Source organism: Bombus bifarius, unplaced genomic scaffold, assembly GCF_011952205.1.
Source record: "Bombus bifarius isolate JDL3187 unplaced genomic scaffold, Bbif_JDL3187 scf7180000008213, whole genome shotgun sequence".
NCBI classification, from domain to species: Eukaryota; Metazoa; Arthropoda; class Insecta; order Hymenoptera; family Apidae; genus Bombus; species Bombus bifarius.
The window spans coordinates 696,449-719,907 of NW_022884516.1; the positions used below are offsets into that span (position 1 = coordinate 696,449).

Below are 23,459 nucleotides of genomic sequence, written 5' to 3' on the forward strand. Positions count from 1 at the left end.
TCGAGAAGTCGCGTGGATCTTGGACGATCGATCGACCGATCCAAGCGACGAAGGCTGCGGCGTTAATTACCGCTGCGCCGATTCGTGGATTAATTAACGGTGACCTGCCGTTAATTCACGGAATAACAAGCGGCGGAAGCGCGATGGCTGTTCCGTGATGACGGTCGATGGCTCGTGGATGGTGGCCTGCAAGCGAGTAGACGTTTATCGGTGGGACAGATTCCGTAGAAACCGGTTAATCGGCCAAGTAATCGGTAATTTGCGGATTCGCGGAACGAAAATCGCGATTTCATTGATCCTTGCGCGAGAGAACTGGCCGTTTCCAACTGGAAATCGTTCGAAATATCGTTCCTCGGGACTTTATCGCCAATTACAGCCTGCTTTTTCACAACGACCGACGAATACAGCGCGCGAGTGTGGGATCGCGAGAGAAGACGATTGCGTTTAAAGGCAACGAGTGTTCGGAAGCTGAATTTCGTTTATTACGATCCTTCGACGCTTGGAAAATAAGCGAACGAACCATGCTGGTTCGAGAGAAATCCCCTGCGAATAAAGGATCGCGAAATCCTGTAATACGGACAAAATGTTACAAACGACGAGAATTTTCCGCCTTTCCGGCGGTTGGAACGCGCTGCTTTTCGAAAATCTCGTTAATTCGCGTCGTTTTTATCGCGGTATAACGGACGAACGAACAAGACGAATCGAAGAACGTTCCGCCGAATATCCTTGCTTATGTTTCAGACAGAAGCTCGCGCAATTTTTCCGAATTTTCCAGTGAAAAGAAGAAGCATCGTAAACGCAATTACTCGGTCCAACGGGAACGAAAGGGACGAAAGGACGAGTATATATAATTTGCATACTCCCTTAATTTTCGTTTGACAAACTACCGTTTCTCCTCTACTTTGTTTCTCCCGTCGGTGAAGCAACAGACTAACGGAAGTTCCGTGTATCGTGAAATTCAAAGGGAGATTTCCAAGGACATAGGGGAAAGTTCCCTAACTCGGATCCCATCTTAAATTGGATCACATAGTCTTTGTTCGCATAGAAATTGTCGGCCAACATTTCTTAGCACGAAGTTACAGTTTACACGTTGTTTAGTAACAGCATTGAAACGAAACGCTCGAGATAATAGATAGTACCTTTAACGCGACGAATGCTTTGCTCCGACGTCGGCTGATGCGGTTCTGCCATTGATTTCCAGAAACTGTAACTTTTGACTCGTACGTAACTTTCCCCTACCGCAAAAACCATCCCTTTGTCGTATCCTTTCAACGTTTTTTTCGTTGCCTGTCTTTCCGAAAGATAACGCTCGATACCCGACACCGAACGTATCTCAAACTCCTTTCACCCAGGCTACGCGGTCAACGTTAATTCCGCTGCAACCCTAGCGAGTACGAAACAAAGCTTTTCTTTCGTCTCCTTTGATCCAACGAAAGAATCGTAGCATCTTTGCGCTAATTATTTCTTTCTTACCGAGAAAACGATCCGAGTATCCTCGCTCTGGTCGATTGAAATTTTTGATAATTGGCCAATTATCGAAAACTTCGATTTCCAGCCGATTCACCCCCTTGCTTCGCTTTCTTCTTCGACTTTTATTTATTTCCCTCCGCTTCTCCACTCCAGAGTCCAATTATTCTGCCAATTTTAATGGAACTGATCAAAGGGCGTCGCCGAATACACGAAGAAACGAAGATCTCCGTCGAATCATCGATTTATACGACGATTTTGAACAGCAACGTTTACAGCTTCGAGCAATTTATTCCTTTAGGAAGGAATCGATGTGACCACGAAACACCGTCGCAATTCCCGACGTTATGACACGTCGAATCGATGCAATTCCTTTCGTCCTTTCGTTCCAGAACGAGTTTGTTCCCTTCGTGCTTCAGATTCATTGTTCGTTGTTCTGGCAAATAAAAATTTATTGACCACGGTATATTACGGTGCTTCCACATGCGACGCGCATGTACGTTATTCTTGTTCTTTCTCATCGTTTGCTCGACGGTGAAACGCGTTTCCTCGAGATCGTAATAAACCGGAGATTGACGAAACAGGGGAAAAAGCAGCAACCTTATGATTTCTTATCGCGAACTTTTCTTTCGATGACCACCGTGTTTCGTAGGTCTCGTCGTTGGACTACGTCGAACGAGTCTCTTTATTCGAGAAGACGCGCCACCCACGTAACGTTTCGCGTATGAATAGAAATTTTGATTTTGATTCGCAAAAATTGTGAAAATATAATCTTTCAAATGGAGCTATATTTTCCTTCAATTGCATATACGCGCACGATGCACGTACGCACGTTGACGTTGTTCGATATTCAATCGTTCGAAGGCTTTGTTTCTTCGTAAAACTCGCGTCCTCTGATCAATTCCCGCGTTATTTCTGCCACGGGATTATAACGAGCGTGGACGAAATGTCCGACGGCTCGATAATTTACAGGATATCGCGGAACGTAAACGGCAGTTGTCAATTCACGATCGTCCTAGTTTTACCCTTTGTCCCGCCTGTTTCTGATCTATTCACGAGCAAGTTGCGGTACGAAGACAGGCCAACGTGAAAACGCGTGTAACTGTCCATGCCATTCTATTATCTAATTAAACGCTCTGCTTGTTTACGGTTGATCGATAAATGCACGCGATTGTGATTTCACGAGATACAAGCAATTAATATCGAAACTATCGCGGCTATTTAATTGGTCACGGAAATTTTTTTTAAATATAATAGATCGTTCGTGAAATACACGCGGATACAGCTTCGTTTCAATTACGTATTTCCCACGTACACGTCGACCTTTTCCTAATTCCAAGAGATACCAGCGTTGATCCGATCGACCGACGATCAACCACCCTCTCTCGCGGTGTCTCGTAAAAAACTTCGACACTATCTTCGCGCGGCTATCTAAACGCGTTCTTGCGAAGCAACGTTTTCCCGCTACCTTTCGTCCTCGCTTATCCGCCCAACGTATTCTCGCGAATCAGAGGTAAAGGAAAGCGAAACAGAGAGCGAAAGAGGCAGCCGAAGGAAGCGCGTATCGCAAGCGGGACGAACGAGTCTCGCGGCGTCGGAAGCGCGGACTGGCAATTTGTTCGTACGGCTAACGAACGCGACGTTGGTCATGCTAATGCCGACGATCACGTACCGTGCTCGGTGCATATCGTTCGAAAAGCCAGCTGAAGACAAAAAGACGGCGGAAAAAGAGGGTTAGGTCTGACCCCGTTTCCAAGTTACAGTCACTTTTGAGGTTCGCCGGGCTCGGAACCCAGCAAAATCAATTTCATCTCGCGAGCCGCGGTACTCGTCTTTTCGAATTTTCCTGCTTTTCTTTAATTTACCCTTCTAAGCCGCTACCGTCCGTACTCGCGATTTTCACTCACGATTCAAGCATCCTGTGACAACGTCTTCGGCTGAATTTTTCTCTTTTTCCACGTTCGTCCTTTTGGAGCAATAGGCACATCGTTTTATTGCTGGTCTGGTCACTGATTCGTTGTTATTTAACGCGATCGTTACAGCCTCGTTCGCGTTACTTGTAACGGTTATCCTTCCGCATTTCCAATTGCACGCGATCCTTCTATTCTTTCGAAACGTCGAATATTACTCGCAATTATCGCTTATGTTTATGTTCGTTTATGTTCGTTCGTCCACTCGCAACATAGTACGGGATGTAGCACGCGGATGCGATAGGACGGAATTTTTTTCTAGCTCGTACACTGTCTCGAACGGGCGAGATTTTTGAAAATCCTGCACGTCGAAAACATCGTGGCCGATGTGGGGAAAAAAAAATTGTCGCCGATTCGTTTTTATTTCGCGGTGTCTAGATTTTCTGTTTTTTCCGCTTTCCTTGCTTTCGCGTGGTTGCGCGTTTGTGCGTGTCCCTTTTTATGCGAGGACTGCCAGATACACGTTTGAACCTTTTTTCCTACGTGCTGCTATTAAAGCAACGACGGTTATTTACGTTCATACCGACGTAAAATCTCCGACTCGTATACGTCTTTCCTTTTTTTCTTCCACCGGTCTTGGTGCCGTTCCTCGTTTTATCACGCGATACAAAAAGAACCAAGATGCTCTTTAATGCCATTGAACGGTTAACTCGTCTCATTCGCTGGAAAATACGTTGGCGAGTATTTTTTACGAAGTATCGCGCGAACCTTGTTTCACCGCTAATATCCTTTGCCTTCGCATCCACCTGGATGCACCATGATACGCGAAATACGGAACGATGTTACGTCGTAAACGAGGCAACGTGTAATAACGTGGTGTAGCGATGAAAACATAATGAAAACATTCGAATAGCGCGTAATTATCCGCGCGATAATATTATGATAATATCGTGTAAATATATTCGCGAGAAAGGACGGGACGATATCGATCGATCATGTTCGACAAGGAAGAAGGCAATTGATACGAACGTGGATCGATCCCGTTTTCTCAGCAAGTTGCCGCTAAACGAACCGTTCGGCGAACGTAAATTTAAGACGATAGGAAACGTGAAAACGCGAAATGAAAGAATTTTCGATACCTGAATCGCGACGTTCTCGAGTTGGTTCGAGACGCGACGGAATAATCGAGCGGAATGGTAAACCAGGTAAAACGCACCGATTCCGATCGAATAAATTTGTCGAAACGAACAGATCTAATCGGATTCCATCGACCACCGTCGATTATGTAACTCGCGCAACGTTCATTCGAATTTCGATCGCGCGATTCTGGCAACAAGTTTTGAACTTAATTCGTTATCGACGCGTATTCTCGTTCGATCGGCTATCTTCAGCCTTTCTTCAAACTTTCCTTGCGCGACTTTCGTACGTGTCCGAATCGCGTTACGAATATCAAAGGCATTCGTTTCTGCCAGCAGCACGCCCGAATCCTATAATCGAAGCGAAAGAAAAGACAAATGGAAATAACGTTCACTCACTGATTCGTCTACGACTTCTTAATCGTGAGAAACAGATTCACCGACATCTTCCTGCGGAAGAACTTTTTCCCCCGTACCAAAGAGGCATCCGAGACAGCTGTCGAGGCTGACTCGAACGAAACGAGCAACCGGAACAACGATGTCAGCGGTGGCGCGCACAAGACGACTTTCGCGGCTGATTCTTCGTGGCAGCGTAGAAAATCGCGCGCTGACGATCGAGCGTGGTTCGTTCGCGAGCCGGTGGCGCGCGATGGATCATCGTAGACAAGGAGGCAGCCGAACTACGACGATGACGAGGAGGATCGACGCAACGATCGATGGCGAAACCGCGCGTGAAAAAATCGCCAAGGTCCGTAAAATCGTGACGGTGGCGATCGCGGTCGCGGTCGCGGTCGCCGCACGAGTGTCGATGTTCCTAGACGGTTCAACGGAACGACGCTCGAGTACGCGAATCTACTGCGGCGTCTGCGCCGAGACGCCGCCTTCGTGGCTGCGTTTCGCGCGTGCTGTGCGTGTTTCGGCGGCGCGGTGCGGCGCGTCCTCTCGCGCGTATCATCTCCGTGTAGTCGTGGCATCGTAGATAGAATCCGTGGGTAATTGATCGATGGAAATTGGTGGAAACTGTCGTGTGCACGGGAACATTGAAAGGGTGATTTGGCGAGATCGTTCGAGGGGTCCTTTGATGTATTGCGAGAAATATAACGAGGGATATCGAGAGGGAGAAAGCTACGGGCTCTTCGGCAAGAGTAGATCATAGTTTTATATAGACGATAGCCTGTATAAGGTCGAGCTTTGTTTTACGAGAAACGGGCTCTTTTGCCAGTGAGAGATAACGATTCCTGCCTGTCGATAAAAATTCCTTGGTGGCCGCAGGTATTTCCTCGTTACGGGGTCACCTTTCTGTCTTTTTAAACGAGTCTGTATGTTTTTGCTCGGCGACTTGATAGATGAGTCCAAAGACCCATCGGCCACAGCTCCGCGATGGATATTAATAGTCAGAAAAACATTGGAATTCGTGTTTCACATTTAATGCGAATTTCTCCTCGGTTCTTTTCTCAGTGATAGCGTCGATGAAAGAAATGTAGCGAAGTCTCAAATGTAGCGAATTAAGCAAATAGCGGCATTGATAGACGTTGGAACCTGCCGATTTCCATGCAACGTTCTTCGTTCGTTGGATAAGGTCGGAGCACGGGTATGGATCATCGGCCGTGTATATCGTGCCTCGTGTTCGCATCGTCGATCGTTGCTAAACTTCTAGCCAACTCGAACTCGCCACTCCCAGATTTCTGTGATATACGTTTTCGCTCGAGCACGCGTTCTTCCTGCTTTCACCTGTCCTTTTGTCCATTTTATTCGCCTTTTCTTATCTCTCCGCTACTTTTTATTCGTGCATTCGCTGAAACCTCATGTCGGTGGTTCGGCAAGACGCGATGCTTTTCATTCCTGAAATTGCCACCGCTGATAGATCGGCTTCGCATCTGGCGATTCTTGCACGGTAGGATTTCACGCTTGCGGCTGCGTTGTAGGAGAAAGAAAATCTCGGAAACGTCCGCTATAAATCAGGAAATAGGATACGGGAAGGATTTTGAAGGAAACGTAAAGGCGAATAGTAGATCGCGAGTCGGTTGGACAGCACAGACCGACCAGCTATCGGCATCTCGATGTTCGCTAAAATCGAAAACGTAGGAACGAGTTTGATCTAAAGTGCCAAATGGTGGTGGCCACCTCGTCCTTTTATAAATTTGGACGAGCGACGCTCAACTTGGAGTAGCACCTGGTTGCCGGTAAGTGGTCCGTACTACTTTTACGCTCAAGTCGATATATAATTCTTCGATAAGCTAAAGTAACGTAGTAAGCCCTTAAGGATTTTACGTGCTAACCTACTTGTAAGATGTGCAATAGTTATTATCGCCTCCTTAGTGTTAAAAGGATAATCGATAAATAATTAACACGATGTAAGGCTGTATGTTCGAAAGTCTAGATACTCGCGAATCCGACATATATAAAGAAAATGGTAAAATACGGCTGCGGCCCTGAGCGTCGCTGCATCAATTGGTAGCATGGCTGCATTAATTCACAGCTATATACTTCCTTTGGCCTCTTTCGTAGGACTTCGATCATATTCCCTCCATCGACCGTGCTAACTCGCAGAAATATCCATTGAGAATGAAAGCGACTGAAAAATTGAATAGAACCGAAAATAAAAGGCGCGCGATAGAAAGTAACGCCGAAGATCGCTGTAAGTCCGAATAACCGAATAAGAATTCGAAACGCGTAGTAGCGGCAAGACGTCGGTCTTGATAACTTTCGAGACTGGATAACTCGCCGAAGAATCGAACTCTCTTACCAGGACCCTATTCTTCCTTCGATTCGATCTGCATCCTCGAGATCGGACCGAGGGTGAGCTACGTACGATAGAACGACGCGACTCTTCCGTTCGGTTTTCATCGGACTGTTCCGCTTCGAACGCGACGGCACGCGATTATTCGTCGCTTTTGTTTCAATGTCATAAACGATCGAAACAAATCTCTCTAGTTTTCCAGTCGCGATATATCGTTCGAATACGTTTTAACCTGACGCAGCGTTACGTTCGAGGTTCGCCTATCCGATACTGGTATCAAGATACTGGTGAAAAAAAAAAAAAAAAAATTCTGGTCGTTAATAAACGACAAAAAGTAATTTTACCTTCGACCTTATCCCCCAGAGTGTGAAATATTCGATATTCGAGTTGAACGCTAATCCGAGTTCAGCCTTTTTTCCATCATTATCTTTAATATCGCTAAAGTCATATATTCTGCTGTCATAAAATAAAATATTTCCCTTCGATAATAAGAAAAAGCCTGGATGAAAGCGCAACCGTATTTCATTGTTCGTTCCGTGGTCGCGAGAAGGAGTTGTTAAGACGCTGAAAGGCGTAACAGCGCCCATATTTTTCTCTCGTTATCACAAGAGGCTATTGTCTCGTCCGGAGATCTCGCTACTTGGTTTTTCGCTTCGCTTCGCTTCTTTTCCCGTACGACGTGGAAAAGACGACGAAAACGCGGTACGAAGCAACGGTGATGTTCGAGCGACGTTCGAGCGGTGTTGAGATCGGCCAGGCGTTTCCACGCTACGATAAACAGCGCCCAAGAAACAACGACGTGGTTTGCTTCTGTTCGGTTTCATCGAAACGGGGAATCTGGTCGAAGCTATCGGAAACCCGACATCCAACTTTCTCGTTGTTATCGCAGCTGCCGTTGCCGCTTCCGTTATACGTACACACGCGTGTCCTGTCCGGTCAATAGTAATTCGCGTTTTGCATGCGCCCACACGCGGTCGTCTACGCTCGAACCGTATAACTCGACGACGTTGTTTCTTCCTTTCACTTGGATCGCCCGTTGTTTTCACGCTGTGCAACGCCTGACTTTTCCTCTTCGACGTGCATGCTCGCGCGCATAACTCGCACCCTCTTTACGTCGTGCCTCGATGAACATCGTGCTCCGGCTACCTCTGCCAACGATTAAACCGTTATTTCCACGAAATGTTGTTCTCGCGATTAACCTCTGGCTGCCTCCCTTCTCCGGATATGCCGATAAGCTGACGCGTAATCTTCATACACGACGCGTATATAAAGTCGATTTTTATATCGCAGAATATTACTCGTTCGTCGTGAAATTTACAGGCAACAAAACTTTTATTCGAAACGTTGTGAAATCCTCTCTTTCGAAGTTCGTAGCTTTTAATTCGTATTCTACACGGTGAAAGGGCTGTGTGTCAACTAGGAACGACAAGCACGCGGTGGACGCGTTAAAGATGGGTTCTGCGAGGCGATAGATCTTTATTTAACCTTCCGTTGTACGCGGTTATTCGATGAGCGAACGTACGTAGAAGAATTTCAGATTTCACCGCAGACACGTTTCTTCGTTAGGGCTACCAGGTGTTCCATGGATCAGCCCTGCGCGTTGTTCCGGTTTGCCATCGTCGAATAAACGATAGCTTTTACCACTTTCGTATAAATTCTGTTTTCCTATTTTCTTGTCGAAAAGCGGCCGAGTTTCCTATTTCTCGTCGAATCTTACATCGACCTTCGAGGCATTTTCCGAGAAAATGTTGCAACTTTTGAAACGTGCTGTACATCGGTATAAAAGACGGCGTTGCACAGCAAGGACCCGAAGAAGGTTTCTATTTTAAAGAGGAGTCTGCGGCCGAGAAATTATTTACGGCGCGGCCCATTTATTTTTGCAGTTACGCCTCGAGTGGAACTCGGTGAAGGTGGCCGTTCCTCTGCCGTTCAATCAACCGGGATGGTTAATTTAGAATAGTCTCCGACTCGTGAGAAATGGGTTTTATCGAAATACCGTCCGAAAGGTACAGCCGCGCTTCGATAAAAATGCTTCGAGTCGGAATGCATCGGCGATCGGCCGTGTACGGAGCCGTGCCTTGACGGATATCCTCCGTCCGGAGAAAACAGAGACTCGGAGCAAGATGTTTCGGTCGAATCGATCCGAAAACGAAGCCGTTTCTCGACGGCACGAAGAGAAATACCGTCTCTTAAGCGCCCTTCTACGTGTATTTCTTCCCGGCGATTTAAATCGTAAGCCTAGCAGCGGGCAAACGTACTTTCCAGTCGCTTTGTTTACAAAACGAAGATCGCACGGTGGAAAGCAAAAGAGTCCTTCGAGGGTCGTTTGAAAAAAAGGAAATTTGGTCTTGCAGCTTTGCTATTTAACGTGCAAGGAGATTTCACGGACGTACGTACGCCGAACGAAACGTTCTTTACAAAAAAAAAAAAAAAAAACTACTGTTATCTTTCCATTATCCAGAAAAGTTACTCTTAAAAGGGATATCGTAGCGTAAAAAATAAAGGCCGAGCTAAAATGCCGAATGGCAAACTTGCTCTTCCATCGGAGTAACTTAATATTCCACAACCGCAAACCCTACGACCTCAAAGTGAACCTGCCGTCTCTATAGTATTCTCCTTACAACGTCAAAGGTACAAGGGAAATCACGAAAAACTGTTTCAACCTTCCATTGACCGAAACTGTCGCGCGATCCCATTGAAACGATCTTTCGTCCGAGCGATCGTTCAAACTTGCCTTCGCGTTTCGAAGAACGATTCGAGCCTCGCGAATCGTAGACGAGTGTGGAACCGGCTGCGATCGAATCGGTGCCTGCACACGGGTCTCTCTATCGTTACTCGAGAGCGTTAACGATCGTTGGCAAAGCCACGAGACGCGTTGCTATCCGATCGATCGAGAAACCGAGCGACCGTTCTCGTCGGCGCGACGGTCGGGATTGCGGCCGTCGAGCGTGTAACACAAAGGCGGCTACGAGTACGAGTCGCAGGATCGATAACGCCTTTAGAACGCTACCGGACATGTACGTGGAACGAGGCGTAGAACGCGATGACCAACGGCGTAGAGGCTGGCCGCGTGACCCTTCGACGCGAGCTACACCGGAGTCGCTACACCCCGTGCGGATAGAAGAGGCAGCGTAGAGGGAAAGACTCGCTTAGTGTTGGATCTGGCAGATCCAATACGTATCCGTATTTACCTACGTACGTAATTACGCAGAACCGAAGAACACCGTAGGAGAAACACCGTCGTATGGGCTTATTGAGCACCACTGGCTTCTACCTGGTCGTTAATAGGAGAGCGGAGAGCACGGAATGTCCTCGTAAAAGCGAGCGAGAGGGACGGCGAGATTGAAGGGGATAGACGAGGAGGACACGGATGGCGGGCTGGTGTTTAAAGAAGGACACTCGATATAGGAGGCATTGTACCCGGTTACCGTCAGCCGTTCCAGGTGCTGGAGGGCAGTCGGCTCTCGCCACGGGACGGGCATATACGCTTGCATTTCCTTCTCCGTGCGAACGAAAGGAATCGTCGTCGTGCCTCGTCGATCGCACGCAGCGACGGCCGCGTGTTTCTTCAAGAGGAGAACGCCGCAGAAGACAGAAGAGAAGCGACGCGCGGCTTTTGCCGAGTTTCTCTAGCCACTAGCCAGCGAAACGGACCGATCGTCATCGCGGTCGTGGTCGTGGTCGTGGTCGTGGTCGTCGTCGTGGTCGTCGTGTGTCTGCACCGGGAATCGGGACGCACAGCCGGCGAAACGCGCGCGAGTGGGAGAGGATTGACGACGGGAAAGAGAGAGAGAAAGAGAGAGAGAGAGAGAGAGAGAGTGAGTGAGTGAGTGAGTGAGTGAGAGAGTGAGAGAGTGTGAGAGCGAAGGGGGGAGAAGAGAGCGAGACCGAGTAAAAGGCAACAGGGGGGAAAGAGAGTCGAGGAGAGAAAGAGAACGAAAGAAAGAAAGGAAAATAAGGAGGGAAGAAGCGACAGGGACGGCTGTGGATCGTGTGCCGCTCTGCAGTGCGACATTCGACGACAACACACGCTCGTTGCTTCCCGTCCCTTCTACGGCACACCGAGTGCTAATCAACTTTCGTACACACGCGCGCTCCTCCGCGTCTCCTTCGCTGATTCCGCTTACGGACCCGTGCTCTCTTCGCCGCCTTAAAAACGCCGTTTCTCTTTGTTCCCGCGACTCCTTCGACCTCGACGCTGCTCGAATCCGCGAGTCGATCGGACGCCGCACGCTCGTCGATACGCTCGCGCGAGCTTGTCTCGCGTATACGTATATCATATACGTAGAAGAAAGTTACGTGACTGTACAAGGATCGTGGGGAACGTTCGTAAGGGCCGGTTTCTAACGACGCGGTTTTCACTCCGATCGAGACGGTAGTTGCTTTCGCGATGATCGATGTGGTGAAGAAGTGAAACGATCGCGCGTTCCAAGTACGATAGGCGGAGGTATTTCAGGATTTCGTGAATCGATTTGCGAGAGAAAGGGAAAAAGTAGAGCGACGGTCGACGCGTTTTTCCCCGCGCGTCAGAAAATCCGGCGGTTTGTAAACAGAGAGAGAGAAAGAGAGAGAGAGAGAGAGAGAGAGTCTCGACGAGTCACGAAACTAGCAGACGCTCCTACTCGCTTTTATCGACGATCGTTTCAACGTGCGAATCTTGCGCGAAGAAAAACGTAATCCGACCGGCCGAGTGCAGTGTTGGCGAGACGTGGAGGCATCGACGGAGGAGGATGTGCAGGAGGTCGGCCTGGTGATACAGCCTGGTCGATGTCTTCCGGGCGACGGTCACGTTACGTACGGGATGCGAGACACGAGCCACACGAATGTTGTACCTCGTTGAATCTTCTTTCCCGCCAGGCGAATTATTCTGGACCGGCATGGAACCCGTGAAAGCCAAGTACGTAGTTTACATACATCAGCTAACTGCGGGAAATTTCGCAGAGTCGGAGAAACTCGTCGACGATGCGCGCGTCTCGGCTCTTTGTCCGCCGCCTTTCGTCCACGATCTACGTTGGTTTCCGCTCGATATTAAATTGCCGCGACGCTTCGTCGACCAGTTCGCATCTCCGGACTAACTTCGAGATCGTTGTTTTCAGTTTGTGCGCGTTATACGCACGATTCAGAGACTGGAACGGAGACGAGCGATATCGTAGAAAGCCGCGTTTTCGCCGACGTCGACGTCGTTTTTTCGTGCTTTTCTTTTGTTCGCTATGTGCTGTACTTCCTTTTGATTAAACAAGTTCCGTTAGGTCCTTCCTTTACCGACGCACCGACGTACCATATCGATATATCTCGTTTACTCGCGCAAATATCTCTTCGTTACAATTATCAACGATAATAAGCCGCTTTTCCCTTATCTCATCCTCTCTTCTTTTTAAGCTCAAAGTTTTCGCTCGAATATTTGCAACGAGATCTTTCAGTTCGTAAATTCTCGGATTCTTATTCCCGTGCTTCTCGAACGATTCTCCTCTTTACACGAACAATTTCCTTCCAATTTGTTCCTTCTACCATGATTTTATTTCTCTCCGCGTCGCGCTTAACTAATCGTTTCGACCGAGCAGAAATCTCTGGATGAGAAATGGCGCCAAACGTTCCTCGTAGCCTTCACCTTCGACGGGTTTTTCAATCGACGCGCTTTGCGTCGCACGCACGCCTGTCCGATTTCCAAATTTCTATTTATTACTATCTTCGACGCGACATTACCGTTTCGAGCGCGGACAACCGTGAAATGGAGTTTACTCCGGTCGCGACGAATGGAGCTGACGTCGATACCATTGCCAGGCAAACTCGCAAGAAACGTCGTTTTCCCGATATCTCCCCTCGCGAAGAAATTCGTAAATATTTCGTGACTCGGTTCGACGACCATCGATCCACTGGAACTGGGGAATACGCGGAAAAAGTCGATCGGGAACGAGTCGGCCAAATAGAAAGGGGGGAAATGGGAAAAATAATCGTCGTTGTTCGACGTTTTCTTCCCGATGGAGGAGTTGCTCCGTCGGAGGATAGAGCCTTCTTCGTGCTCGAATAAATTTCTTTCTTCTCTCTCCAATGACAACGCAGTACGAAAGGGTCTTCCGAAGTGAATTTTCCGTATCGTTTCGGATTTTTATATCTATCATTTTCCATAATCGTGGCGCGCGTCACGGAACGTACGGTAGAAATTTTCGTCTGTCGCTTTGTCGTCTGATGCGTCTCGCGATCTTTGCGAAGGTCGCAAGGCGTAGTAGGAGCGAAAACGAGGACGCGCGTCTAATGGCTCGAATCTACGTAATTCGTCGCTCTAGCTATCTACGCGAGTCGCCAAATTCCCATTCACGATTGACTTACGTGCGAACAGGCTTGATAAAATTACCGTCGCGATCGTTATTATCGCGTTTGTAAAGCGCGGTAGCAAAACGTCATCTCTGATCGGATATTGTGCGCGTAACGGCAATCGAATACGGTCACGCGTTCGTACGGCTGAATCGAACTCGGCAAATTCGCCGCGCAACATCCTCGCGATACTTTGGAAAATTGAGTTTTCCACGACGCGTTGATAATCGAAATGTCGCCGCTCCAATTTTCGTCGCAATCGCGTCAGTTCCGCGAATGGGCGTCGACTTTTGTACGCGTTTCGACGACACTTGCTCCGTCGAAGGACTGTATCTGCGATTAACCGAGGTCTCGTTTACGATATTCTTCTTTGAAACGGTAACTTTGTCTCTTTTTTGCCGTACGACTATCACGGCAGAAACAACTCGGATTTCGCGTACGTTGGATCGACCACGACCACCGGACGATGCACGTTGCTAACGGTATTCAAACAGACCTGGGTACATACTCGTATTTGCTTACACCTCACCGTCGGAGTAACGATCGCAGGCTGACCGATCGATCCGACGATCAAAGCGCAAAGCTGCCGTCGAAAACGCACTTTCGATACGATCCGCCGCTTCCAGCCTCGTCTACCTTTTATATTCCGTCCATTCGCGCGTCTTTCGTCGTCGCCCTAAGCGCTAGAACTCGCAACTCGGTATGTCCATCGACGATCGGAACGAAGAATATGAATACGTGCATATGCACGGAATATGCGAAGATCGAAGCAAGGCGCTCGAGCTTCGGCAATAAAATTGGGTCGTTTAATTCAGGGAGCGTTCAACGCGTAAAACGCTCTCTGACGTGTCAACTACCGTCGCGTTGTGGAAATTAGGCCGCGACAAAGCGCGTGGTTTTACGCGATGCGCGCTACTTCGAATCGATTCATCGATGACATCTTGTCCAAAGATTCGGAGGAAAAATCGATTTGCGAGGGTTGACGATACGAGACGTAGGATAAATACGGAAATAAATTTCTTTCTATCGTCTTTCGTACGAAACAAGGTTTACTCGCAAATATCGAAATACGTGACTTTCGGAGATATGGAAGGGTTGGTATTCTTCTGGCGGAATATCGTATCCAAAGGTTTGCGCGTGGCAAGTTGGTTCCGATCGGTGGCTACCGGAGTTGCGGAAACTCGCTTAGAAAGCGCACGGTTACTCGAATGTCCGCGCTTCTGTTTCACGATTGCCGGAATATGGAACGTTTGGTAGTTGGAAGACTTCTACGGTGGGAGGAACGTAACTTTTGTAATATTCGCTAGAGTTCCGTAGTTACTTCGAAGACGAGCTTCCGTCTAAAACAACGGATTTAAAAATTCAGTTTGTTCCGCGTTCTGGTCGAATAACGTTGCCTACGACGACTTTCCAGTCCGTTCAAACAATAGGAAACGTTCGTCGCTACTCGCAACTTACTTTCCCCCCATTAGTCTCTTTCATTTTGCAACGCGAGGTAACACCGTTTCCGCGTTAACATCCTTCCGCGTAACGAGGCTCGCTTCGACCGACCGTCGTCCTTCCCTCGGTGCTCTTGCTCGAACAGACGAGAAGAAAATTGCTGAAACGAAGTCTGAATGGAGTAAACGAGACGCGTAATCTGTTACGAAGGAACGGAACATCGCTAGGAAGAAACGACAACCGATAACCGAGCGTATTGTTGCTGTCGTCCTTTCGGATTTCTGGCACTTCGTTGATCGTTCCGACGGTAGATCAAATTCCCTCGATAAGTCTCTCTGTACGACAAACCGATTTCTCCGTACACATCTTTGCACAACGACGCGTGACATTTTCATTGGCAAAATTCGTATCGAGATCGCGAGCGAAGACCAAAATTGTTAGTTTCTTGGACGATAACCTTGGAATTTTTACTTTTCTTCGTATTCAACGGCCAAAGGCTTGTCCGTGGTAAGCTTGGCCGACGAAGATATCGCGTGATTTTGCTCACGTTGCAGGATGGAACGAATTGATTGCCATTTTCTCGCAGTTAGAACGGCTCTATAGCGCCTTATAACGAAGTCGTAACGATATTATATCGTGATATCACGTGGATCGATGGAGAAACGGGGCCACGTTGCGAGGGAAAGATAGTTGCATCAGCTAAGATGCGGTTGCGTTACGGCATCGTGTGAAAGTTTAGCTATTCGCACGGTGAGCGTAACACGGATGACATCAGAAACCGGATCGTCTCGAATCTCGATCGAAAAAGTCGATTTCACTTCCGCGTAGATGAATATCCTCCGTGCAGATCGTCTGGTTTGTTCTTTCGTCCCGCGTCCGCGTCGACCATGTACACTCGTGCGTAGTCGATGAGTACGATCGGCCATCGATCGCACTTTTATGCAGCGGGACGATCCTTCGGATTATATTTACGACTATGGCGTGTGTCGACTGGGTACGTCTTGCGTTGTAATAATCGTTCGAGGCACGGTGCATCGCGTGAAACTCCAAGCAACGACACTCGTCGCCGCCATGGAGAATGAAAAAAACGAAGAGACGCAGATATATCGTACTACGCTGGCAGGGTAAATTTACTTTGAATTTACTCGTCCGGCGGATAGAACGATTTCTCTGAGAGTACACCCGGCTAGAATTTTCCACTCTTAGAAACGATTCTCGTTTTAAAGTCGTCGAGCTTGACGTTACGGTAACAACTGCAATTACAGACAGACGGAATACTTCGCTTACCGCGGATATAACGCGGCGAATGAGTTAACTCTTCGAGAATCTTACCTTCTGCCCGGTCGGTGTTCGTCCTTTCCCGCGCTCGGATCGAGTTCCCTTTCGAATTCGAATTGCAACAGGATCTCGTGCCCGTTATCTGGTTATTACAGCGCTGCGAGGTACGTACCTATGCAAGCAGCTGGTTCCCCGGTGAATTTAAACACGGCATTAAGTCAAATTGCAACGAAGCCTCGTGCACGCGACGATCGTATCGCGGTCCGAACTAACGTAAGGCGGCACGCGTTGCGAGTGGTTCGCAAGTGGCTCCGTAACTTCGTAGACTAGACGAATAGAGCGTGTCGAGAGACTTCGTTGAAACGTTATCCTTTGCTCTGGTCTTCCTTCGCTTCCGCGTCTCCTGTTTTCTATTTTCTATTTCTTTCTTTTCGTCGCATTTCTTCCCTCGCTGCATCCTCCCGCGTTGTGTACATTTATGTTCCTTTTAAATTCGTCCGAGCGCCGAAAGTCCTTAGACGTTGGAACGTTAAAGAGTAGGTATATTTGGGAAGAAAACGGCAAACGAACTTCGAATAGTACTCTTAAATAGAGGCTTGGCGAGGATCGAGTGACATCGAAGCCCTCGAGGCTTCCTTTCGTAGATAGGAAACGACAAACCGAAAGGTCGATGCCGCGGGCTCTGCGGCACAGTCGTTTACGACGGTAAACTCTCGTAGAATTTAAAGGGACGTAAAATTTTTACGAACCGCCACGCGTCGATTCGACGAATCGTCCTTCCCCCTAGGTACGAAATAAGCATCGAATTATATCAGCACCGTTACGGACCGTTGACTCGATTCGATCGAACTCTTCCTCTCGGTCGACTCGATTTTTCTGATCGAACGTACCTTGCTCGATCGGAAGTACCATTCGCGAATATATTCCAGCGAACGATCGTTCGTAAGCGGATTTTTATCGTTTCTCGAGCTTTTTTCTTTGCGTTGCGGTACGATATAATCGAGCATCGAGGGTAAACGGTCTTATGGTTGCAGAATGGCTCCTACAGGGATTCCCCCGGTCACCGGTGTTCTACAGTCATCCACGGGATCGACTCTGTCAGGGAGCACGATAGCAAACTACAAGAAAAGCTGCTGGAGAAGAGTGGCCTCCTGCTTGGCGTTTCTCGCCGCTTTTTCCACTGCCATGACCTTGCTCCTCCTTTGGAGCGAGGCCACGACCATGAGGTAAGTTTCTTCGTACACGAAGCTAAAAACAGGAGGAAAAGAGTATCCGGTCGTTGCTCGTTTTCTGCGAATGCTTTAATCTCGTTTGTCGCTCCGTTTAGTACGTTTAAGAAATGTGAAAGCTGATCTTCAAAATTTAAATACGGTTCCTTTCTTACCCTCGTTGTCCCGTACCTTGAAAGCGTACGTGTAGCTGCGTACAAATTTTACGACGCCGTAAAATGGAAAACTCCGATGCTTCTGAAGCTATCGTCGCTCATCCCCGTTAGTCCAGCGAGAATGTTTAGTGTCCCTTTTTGTTGCTCTCCCTCTCTCTCTCTCTCAATATTCCATATCCCGTTCGTTGAAATTTACAGTAATCCACGTGTCAATTTATGGCAATCAGGGAAAAACGAACGACAAATCGCGGACCGTATCGCTGATTTCGATTGATGTCCACCACAATTACGCATGCGTGTTGGTCCATCGCGAAACCGACCGGTCGTCTGGCCATTTTTCGAGCTCGTTTATCGTAGAAAGTTAAATATTTGATCGCAGGCTTTCATCGAGATTCGAGTGACAAAACACGGGTAATCCGGATAATTGATAAAGATCGTTTCAACTGTTATCAACGCCGATTGACGAGGTATTTGTGTAATTTCGCTCGTAATTTATACTTTTATGACGCGATTCGTCTCGCAGGCAAAAAAAAAAAAAAAGAAAAAAAAATATACTTTACAAGCGCGATGTACAAGTTGTTGTTTGCCTTCGAGCGAGATTCGATTAATTACGTCGTTTCGTTTTGACGATGTTGCATCGTTTTTGATACAAAAAGTAATATTAGCGTGTAAATGCCAGAGTAGATAAAAAAGAAAGCGTGGAAACACCTTTGATACCTCGCGAGTAGCCGATACCTCGTTCGAGACGCGTGAAACAGCCAGTCCCTTACCTCCGGAGATCTGCAAAGAGCACGTTTGCAGTCGCGTTAAAGAAATACGATTGTTAAACGAAGTTAATTACTAGGTCGCTCGAGACGATTATCCTTTCCCTCGGACCCTCGTGACAAAGGCCGCTCGACACGGGTCTTTCAAAGAAAGAACGTTCAACGTTTACTCGAAACAGGATCGCTATTAATATCGAACGTTGTTAATTAATCGACGTAATTAATTCGCTGTACTCGTTTGAATTTTAATCTCGAGCGTCCACGAGTTACGTAGCCGCGTCGTACTCGAAAATATTTGCATATTAAAGAGCTCGCATTCTTGGCGATCGTCTACGTATACTCGGGTCGTTTTATCGTTGACTCGATGCAACGGCGGAACGTAACAACGGTGAAATAAAGATAGACGCGGATGACGCGAATAACGTGGCCCACGCGAATCGCGATTCATCGTCGGATCTCCGAGTTCCAGCAAATCAGATTTTACGCTAAATCCGACAAGCACGAACAGAAAATTGCGCCCGCGACTTCCGCGCAAGAATCGAACGATCCGTCCAACGATACGATCGTTCGAAACTTTTCGACGTGCGTGTAGTCGCTTCCCCGATAAACAAACGGGTATAGACGCATTCGCGGAGGCGTTCGAACGTCCGTCAATAGAACGTACACACGGCCTAAACGAGAAACAGTTCATCAACCACGTGTGTACATGCCGGGCTTAATAAGAGCTCGGCCGTCCATGTGTACTTACGTTAAAGCGGACGTTTCGTTGCAGGAGGCAGGCGTTCGACGCCAACATGACCAGGGACTACGTGTTGAACAGCGTCTCGATGGACAATCCTGAATTAGTCGCGTACATCAGAGAGGTTCAATTGAAGTCGACCACGCAGCAGGATCCGTCGAACGCCACTCAAACCACGCAGGAGAGGTACGTGGCGGGTCTGACCGAGGGAAAACGCGAGGGCGTGTACGTGGAGTACATCAGCAGGGTAAGGAGAGATCTTTCTCGTTCGTTTGGCCGACGACGGCCACGAGTGCCGTCAGCTAATTTACCTCCGAGGTCGATTTCCTCCCGAGTTTTAATAAGCAGCGAATATCGGTCAAAGTAGGAAAATTTGTTTCCCCGTCGAGCTTCGTCTCGTAGACATCTTATTATCTTATTATACGAGTCAGCGAGGAATTCAAGCGGTTTCGCGTACTTTTTGATTATTTTAACGCGATATTTCGATTCGCCACTCGGCTAACTAGAATAATATTTAAGTAGCGCGTATATTTAAACGGGACTATATTTATCGAGTCGAAATTTCAGTCGGAGCACTCGACGACTAATTGAATTTCTGCCGAATAGAACTACCGTTAACAAGGAGATGGCACGAAACAGTTGGCTGCGCGCGCGTTCGATGCTTTAGGTTGACGATAAGAGAGCCCGAAAAGGATTCGAACGCGTCGATGCGACCTTTTTAATTTCTTTTATTTTTATCGACTTCTTACGTCCGAAGCATTTTCGTTAGAATTTTCGCTCTTAAAATCGGAGAAAGGAGTAGGCGGAGAAAAGATCGCCTGTCGAGAATTCGGATACGCAGATAATATGTTATCGCGAGATTTATTTAAGAATTATACGAATTATTTCGTTTCGCAGATAGGTGCCATTTCCAGTACGGGCTGGTTGGAACGTAACTTAAGTTGGAAAGGCGTTCTGATCCTGACTGATCCCAGAAGCTTCTTCGAGGCGCACAGAAGCACCAGAAATCCAAAGACCAGAGTTCTTCACGCTTGCCTCAGTACCGACAAGGATACCAAAGAAGTGAGCGTATATTCGAAATGTTCTTTGATTCGTATCCGCTCCGCCGATCCAGACAAATCTCGTTAATTCTAATCTACCTACGACGACGCTTTTGTCTCTATGCGAGCTCGTTCGAATTTGTAGATTACCTATCATCAAGAATCCGAGGTTCAAGTTACCAAATTGGGCGAAGGGCCGAACAGCCTCGTGCCGTCGGACGATGGTTTCCCGACCACGAGATTGAAATGCTTCCCTTTGTACAGCGTTTTATTGGCGTACAGTGCCACTACCTTGGATTACCTGAGTCTAGATAGTCCGGATGCGCAAGACAGTCAGGTAAATATCGTTAGGGATTTCCGAAATTCCGTATCCAATACGTTTTACGATATTTTCTCCTGTTTTCGTACGACGGTCCGTTCCTTAACTTTTCCGTCGTCCAGCGTGGATCGTTACCGTCCAAAGAAAATATTTTCTTTTCACGTTGATCGTGTTTGTGCAGGTTCTGGATACGATCCCCTGGGAGACCACCAGGATATCCGTAGTGTCTATCCGCTGGAGTCCTCATCATAGCGAAACCGAGACGAAAAGCCTGATCGATAAGATGACTAGCAGACGATACAAGCTGATGTACACGACCGACACGGGGAACTTGATCTTCTTGTACAGCGCGTTGCTTAAGATTTGAACATGCTTGACTAGGCTTGTTTTCCACCGACGCAGCACCGTTCTACGTTTCTTCGTGCGTTTTTAAACGAACACGGGCTCCAACAGCGACGAGAAATATCTTTCTTTCGAGTAAATGAAAAATCGTTGGCGGAACGGCGTTCGTGACTTTCCTTTAACGATCGAACGAAATCTGGGTCGCCGGAACGATTCTCGCTTCGTCGTCGAATCAAAGGAGACGCGAACTCCGTCGTCGAACGTACCTTTTATTTTCTATAAAAATATGTTTCTTACCGAGCGTGCGCGTATCGGATCGTAGAACGACCAAGATTTTTCGTTTTCCTCCGTTTATATACATCGATACGCGTCTAGTATCGACGAATAGACTAGCCGTTTCTTCGTTCTTCGTTTATCTTTTTTTCCGCGACAAAGACTGAGTCGAGAGTTATTTCCCCGAAGTATAGTTATCCACAACGACGCTGATCGACCAGAGTCTCCGGCGTCGAATCTCCTTCGTACGAACGTACGATTCAACGATCGATCGATCGTCGTTTTTGGTGCGGACAAGCTCGTACGCGCTTTGCTTTACGGCGAACGAAGGAAAAGAATCGAGAGAGACAAGCGTATTTAGTTTCGTATTTTCGTATTTTAGCGTAGATTCGTTTTAATCTAACGTGGAGCCAGCGTCGGATCAGGACGATACTGGCACGTTTTACGAATAACGTAGACTTTATTTTGTCAAAGATCGACAGCATCGTGACCTACTAGTAGTACCCACCAAAAACGATCGTTACTCGCGATTTAACGAGCTCTGTCACAGTGATAACGGATTTGATTACCTACACCACGGGCCTTATTAGCACGTAAGTCGATACTTAATTAAGCTATACTAGGATACGATAAACTGGTTGTCCTCTGCTCCTTACCAAGGGCTGCTCTGCCGTGCCCCTTTATCGAGTCTTTCGTAGGATCCCAGCAGTCGTTGCTTTTACGACCAGGATAAAGTAGGTTCTTTATCGTAGGGCGGGAGCGGGGGGGTAGAAGCGGGGGCGGGCAGGGTTTCCAAGTTACTCGACACCAATCATATTCGAGCTCAAAATTGCCATCTGCTCGCTTTCTTTATTGATTTTTCACGATGGTCGTTGCCGTTCTTGGCCTACGGCTTATTCTCCGACCCGCAAGCAAGCGATCGCTTTCGTTCTATTTTCTCTTAGGACAGGGATACGATCGTTGGCCACCTTTTGCCATTTTGTACGAAAGACCTTCGTACGACAGATCTCGAGAAGTTTGCCGTTCCGAGAAACGAAAGAACTCCACCTAGATAGGAAGGTTCTTCGAGTTGAAACGATTTCTTACGCTTCTTGCGAAGACCACCGTAGGAGCGGAGGAAATCCGATGGTACGAACGCGTCCAGCGTGGCGCTTCGAGCAAAACGATAGCCGATTACTTAATTACGCTGTTCTCGCGATAAACTTAGCAGGGTTTATCGGTCGTCTGGCCATGGTCACCGGTGTCGAGCAAATGGCAATTTATTTTCGACCAGCGTCTCGTCCGATGGTTTCGATCGAAGGAAACGGATCGTTCCTATTTCGACGGAACGTTCGTTGTTCGCGATGTTCGGCTCGTATTCGGCCAGATACGACAGACGGTATACGATAATACGACGCCTTACGACCTACGACCCGTCGCTGTCGGTCTGGTCGAGAATTACGAGCTGCGCTTGCAATTATCCGACACATAGACGCACGTACGCACTCGTACACGCACTCGTACGGGTTTCGCTCGTTTGTACTTACGTTATCGGAGGTCTGCCGACCACCGCCTCCCTGATCGTCCAGTCGAGAGACGCGTCCTCTTCAGCTGTTTTTTTTTTTCTCACCTCGAAAGCACCCCGAGAACAAGATGTTTGTAACGCGTGTTATTTCGTTCCGAGAGAAGCGGGCCGATTCTTTCGGAGAAGAATACGCGTAGATATTTTGGAAATTCGTGTTTTTTTTATATTCCAATGAAGAAAAGTGTATTTTTGTTTTTTAAAATAAAATCAGTAATTTTGAAAAACGACGGTCTTCGTTAAGCTTCTTTTACCCGTCCTCCGCTACTCGTGGAAAATTTCATTCGATAGACGGCGCTAATTGCTCCATTCTATGGCCAGAACCACGCAAATTCTCGCTTCTTTGTCTTCCGTGGGAAAAGTTTACAAGGTCCGTTCTAATAGTAAAGTGGCAAACCACTAAAGTAAAGTTAACAGAGACGCTACTTGTACCGTTCTTCTTTGCACGTTCAAGGACCGAATACATCGGAGAAAATATGGCAATTTAGCGACAAATCGCGCGGGTTATATTTTTAATACGTCTCCTACCGCACCGCGTTTTCATCGACCAAGCGTCTCGACGCGATGGTCGCCTCGAGCGTTCTGCGAGGAAGATGGGACGACGTAGCTCGCGAATATCTCTACGGTTTGCGATTCTTGTACGTACGCTTGAAAGGTGGTGGAAGAAAACGGAGAACCGTCTTGGAAACGGTATACTCGACTTTTCCCAGCGATTTCTTTTTCACCGAAGGAACGATTACGATTCGACGTGGAA

General features: G+C 47.6%; 1 protein-coding gene across 1 annotated transcript; it reads left to right on the top strand.

Annotated features, from left to right (window-relative positions):
* Positions 1–12,076: 12,076 nt before the first annotated feature.
* On the top strand, positions 12,077–21,904 carry LOC117210893 (protein Star-like). Its single transcript, XM_033454317.1, has 6 exons — positions 12,077–12,150; positions 17,318–17,509; positions 19,204–19,417; positions 20,068–20,232; positions 20,356–20,547; positions 20,711–21,904. The coding sequence occupies exons 1-6, from the start codon at positions 12,077–12,079 to the stop codon at positions 20,894–20,896; spliced, it is 1,023 nt and encodes a 340-aa protein (XP_033310208.1). The 3' UTR covers positions 20,897–21,904.
* Positions 21,905–23,459: the final 1,555 nt, after the last annotated feature.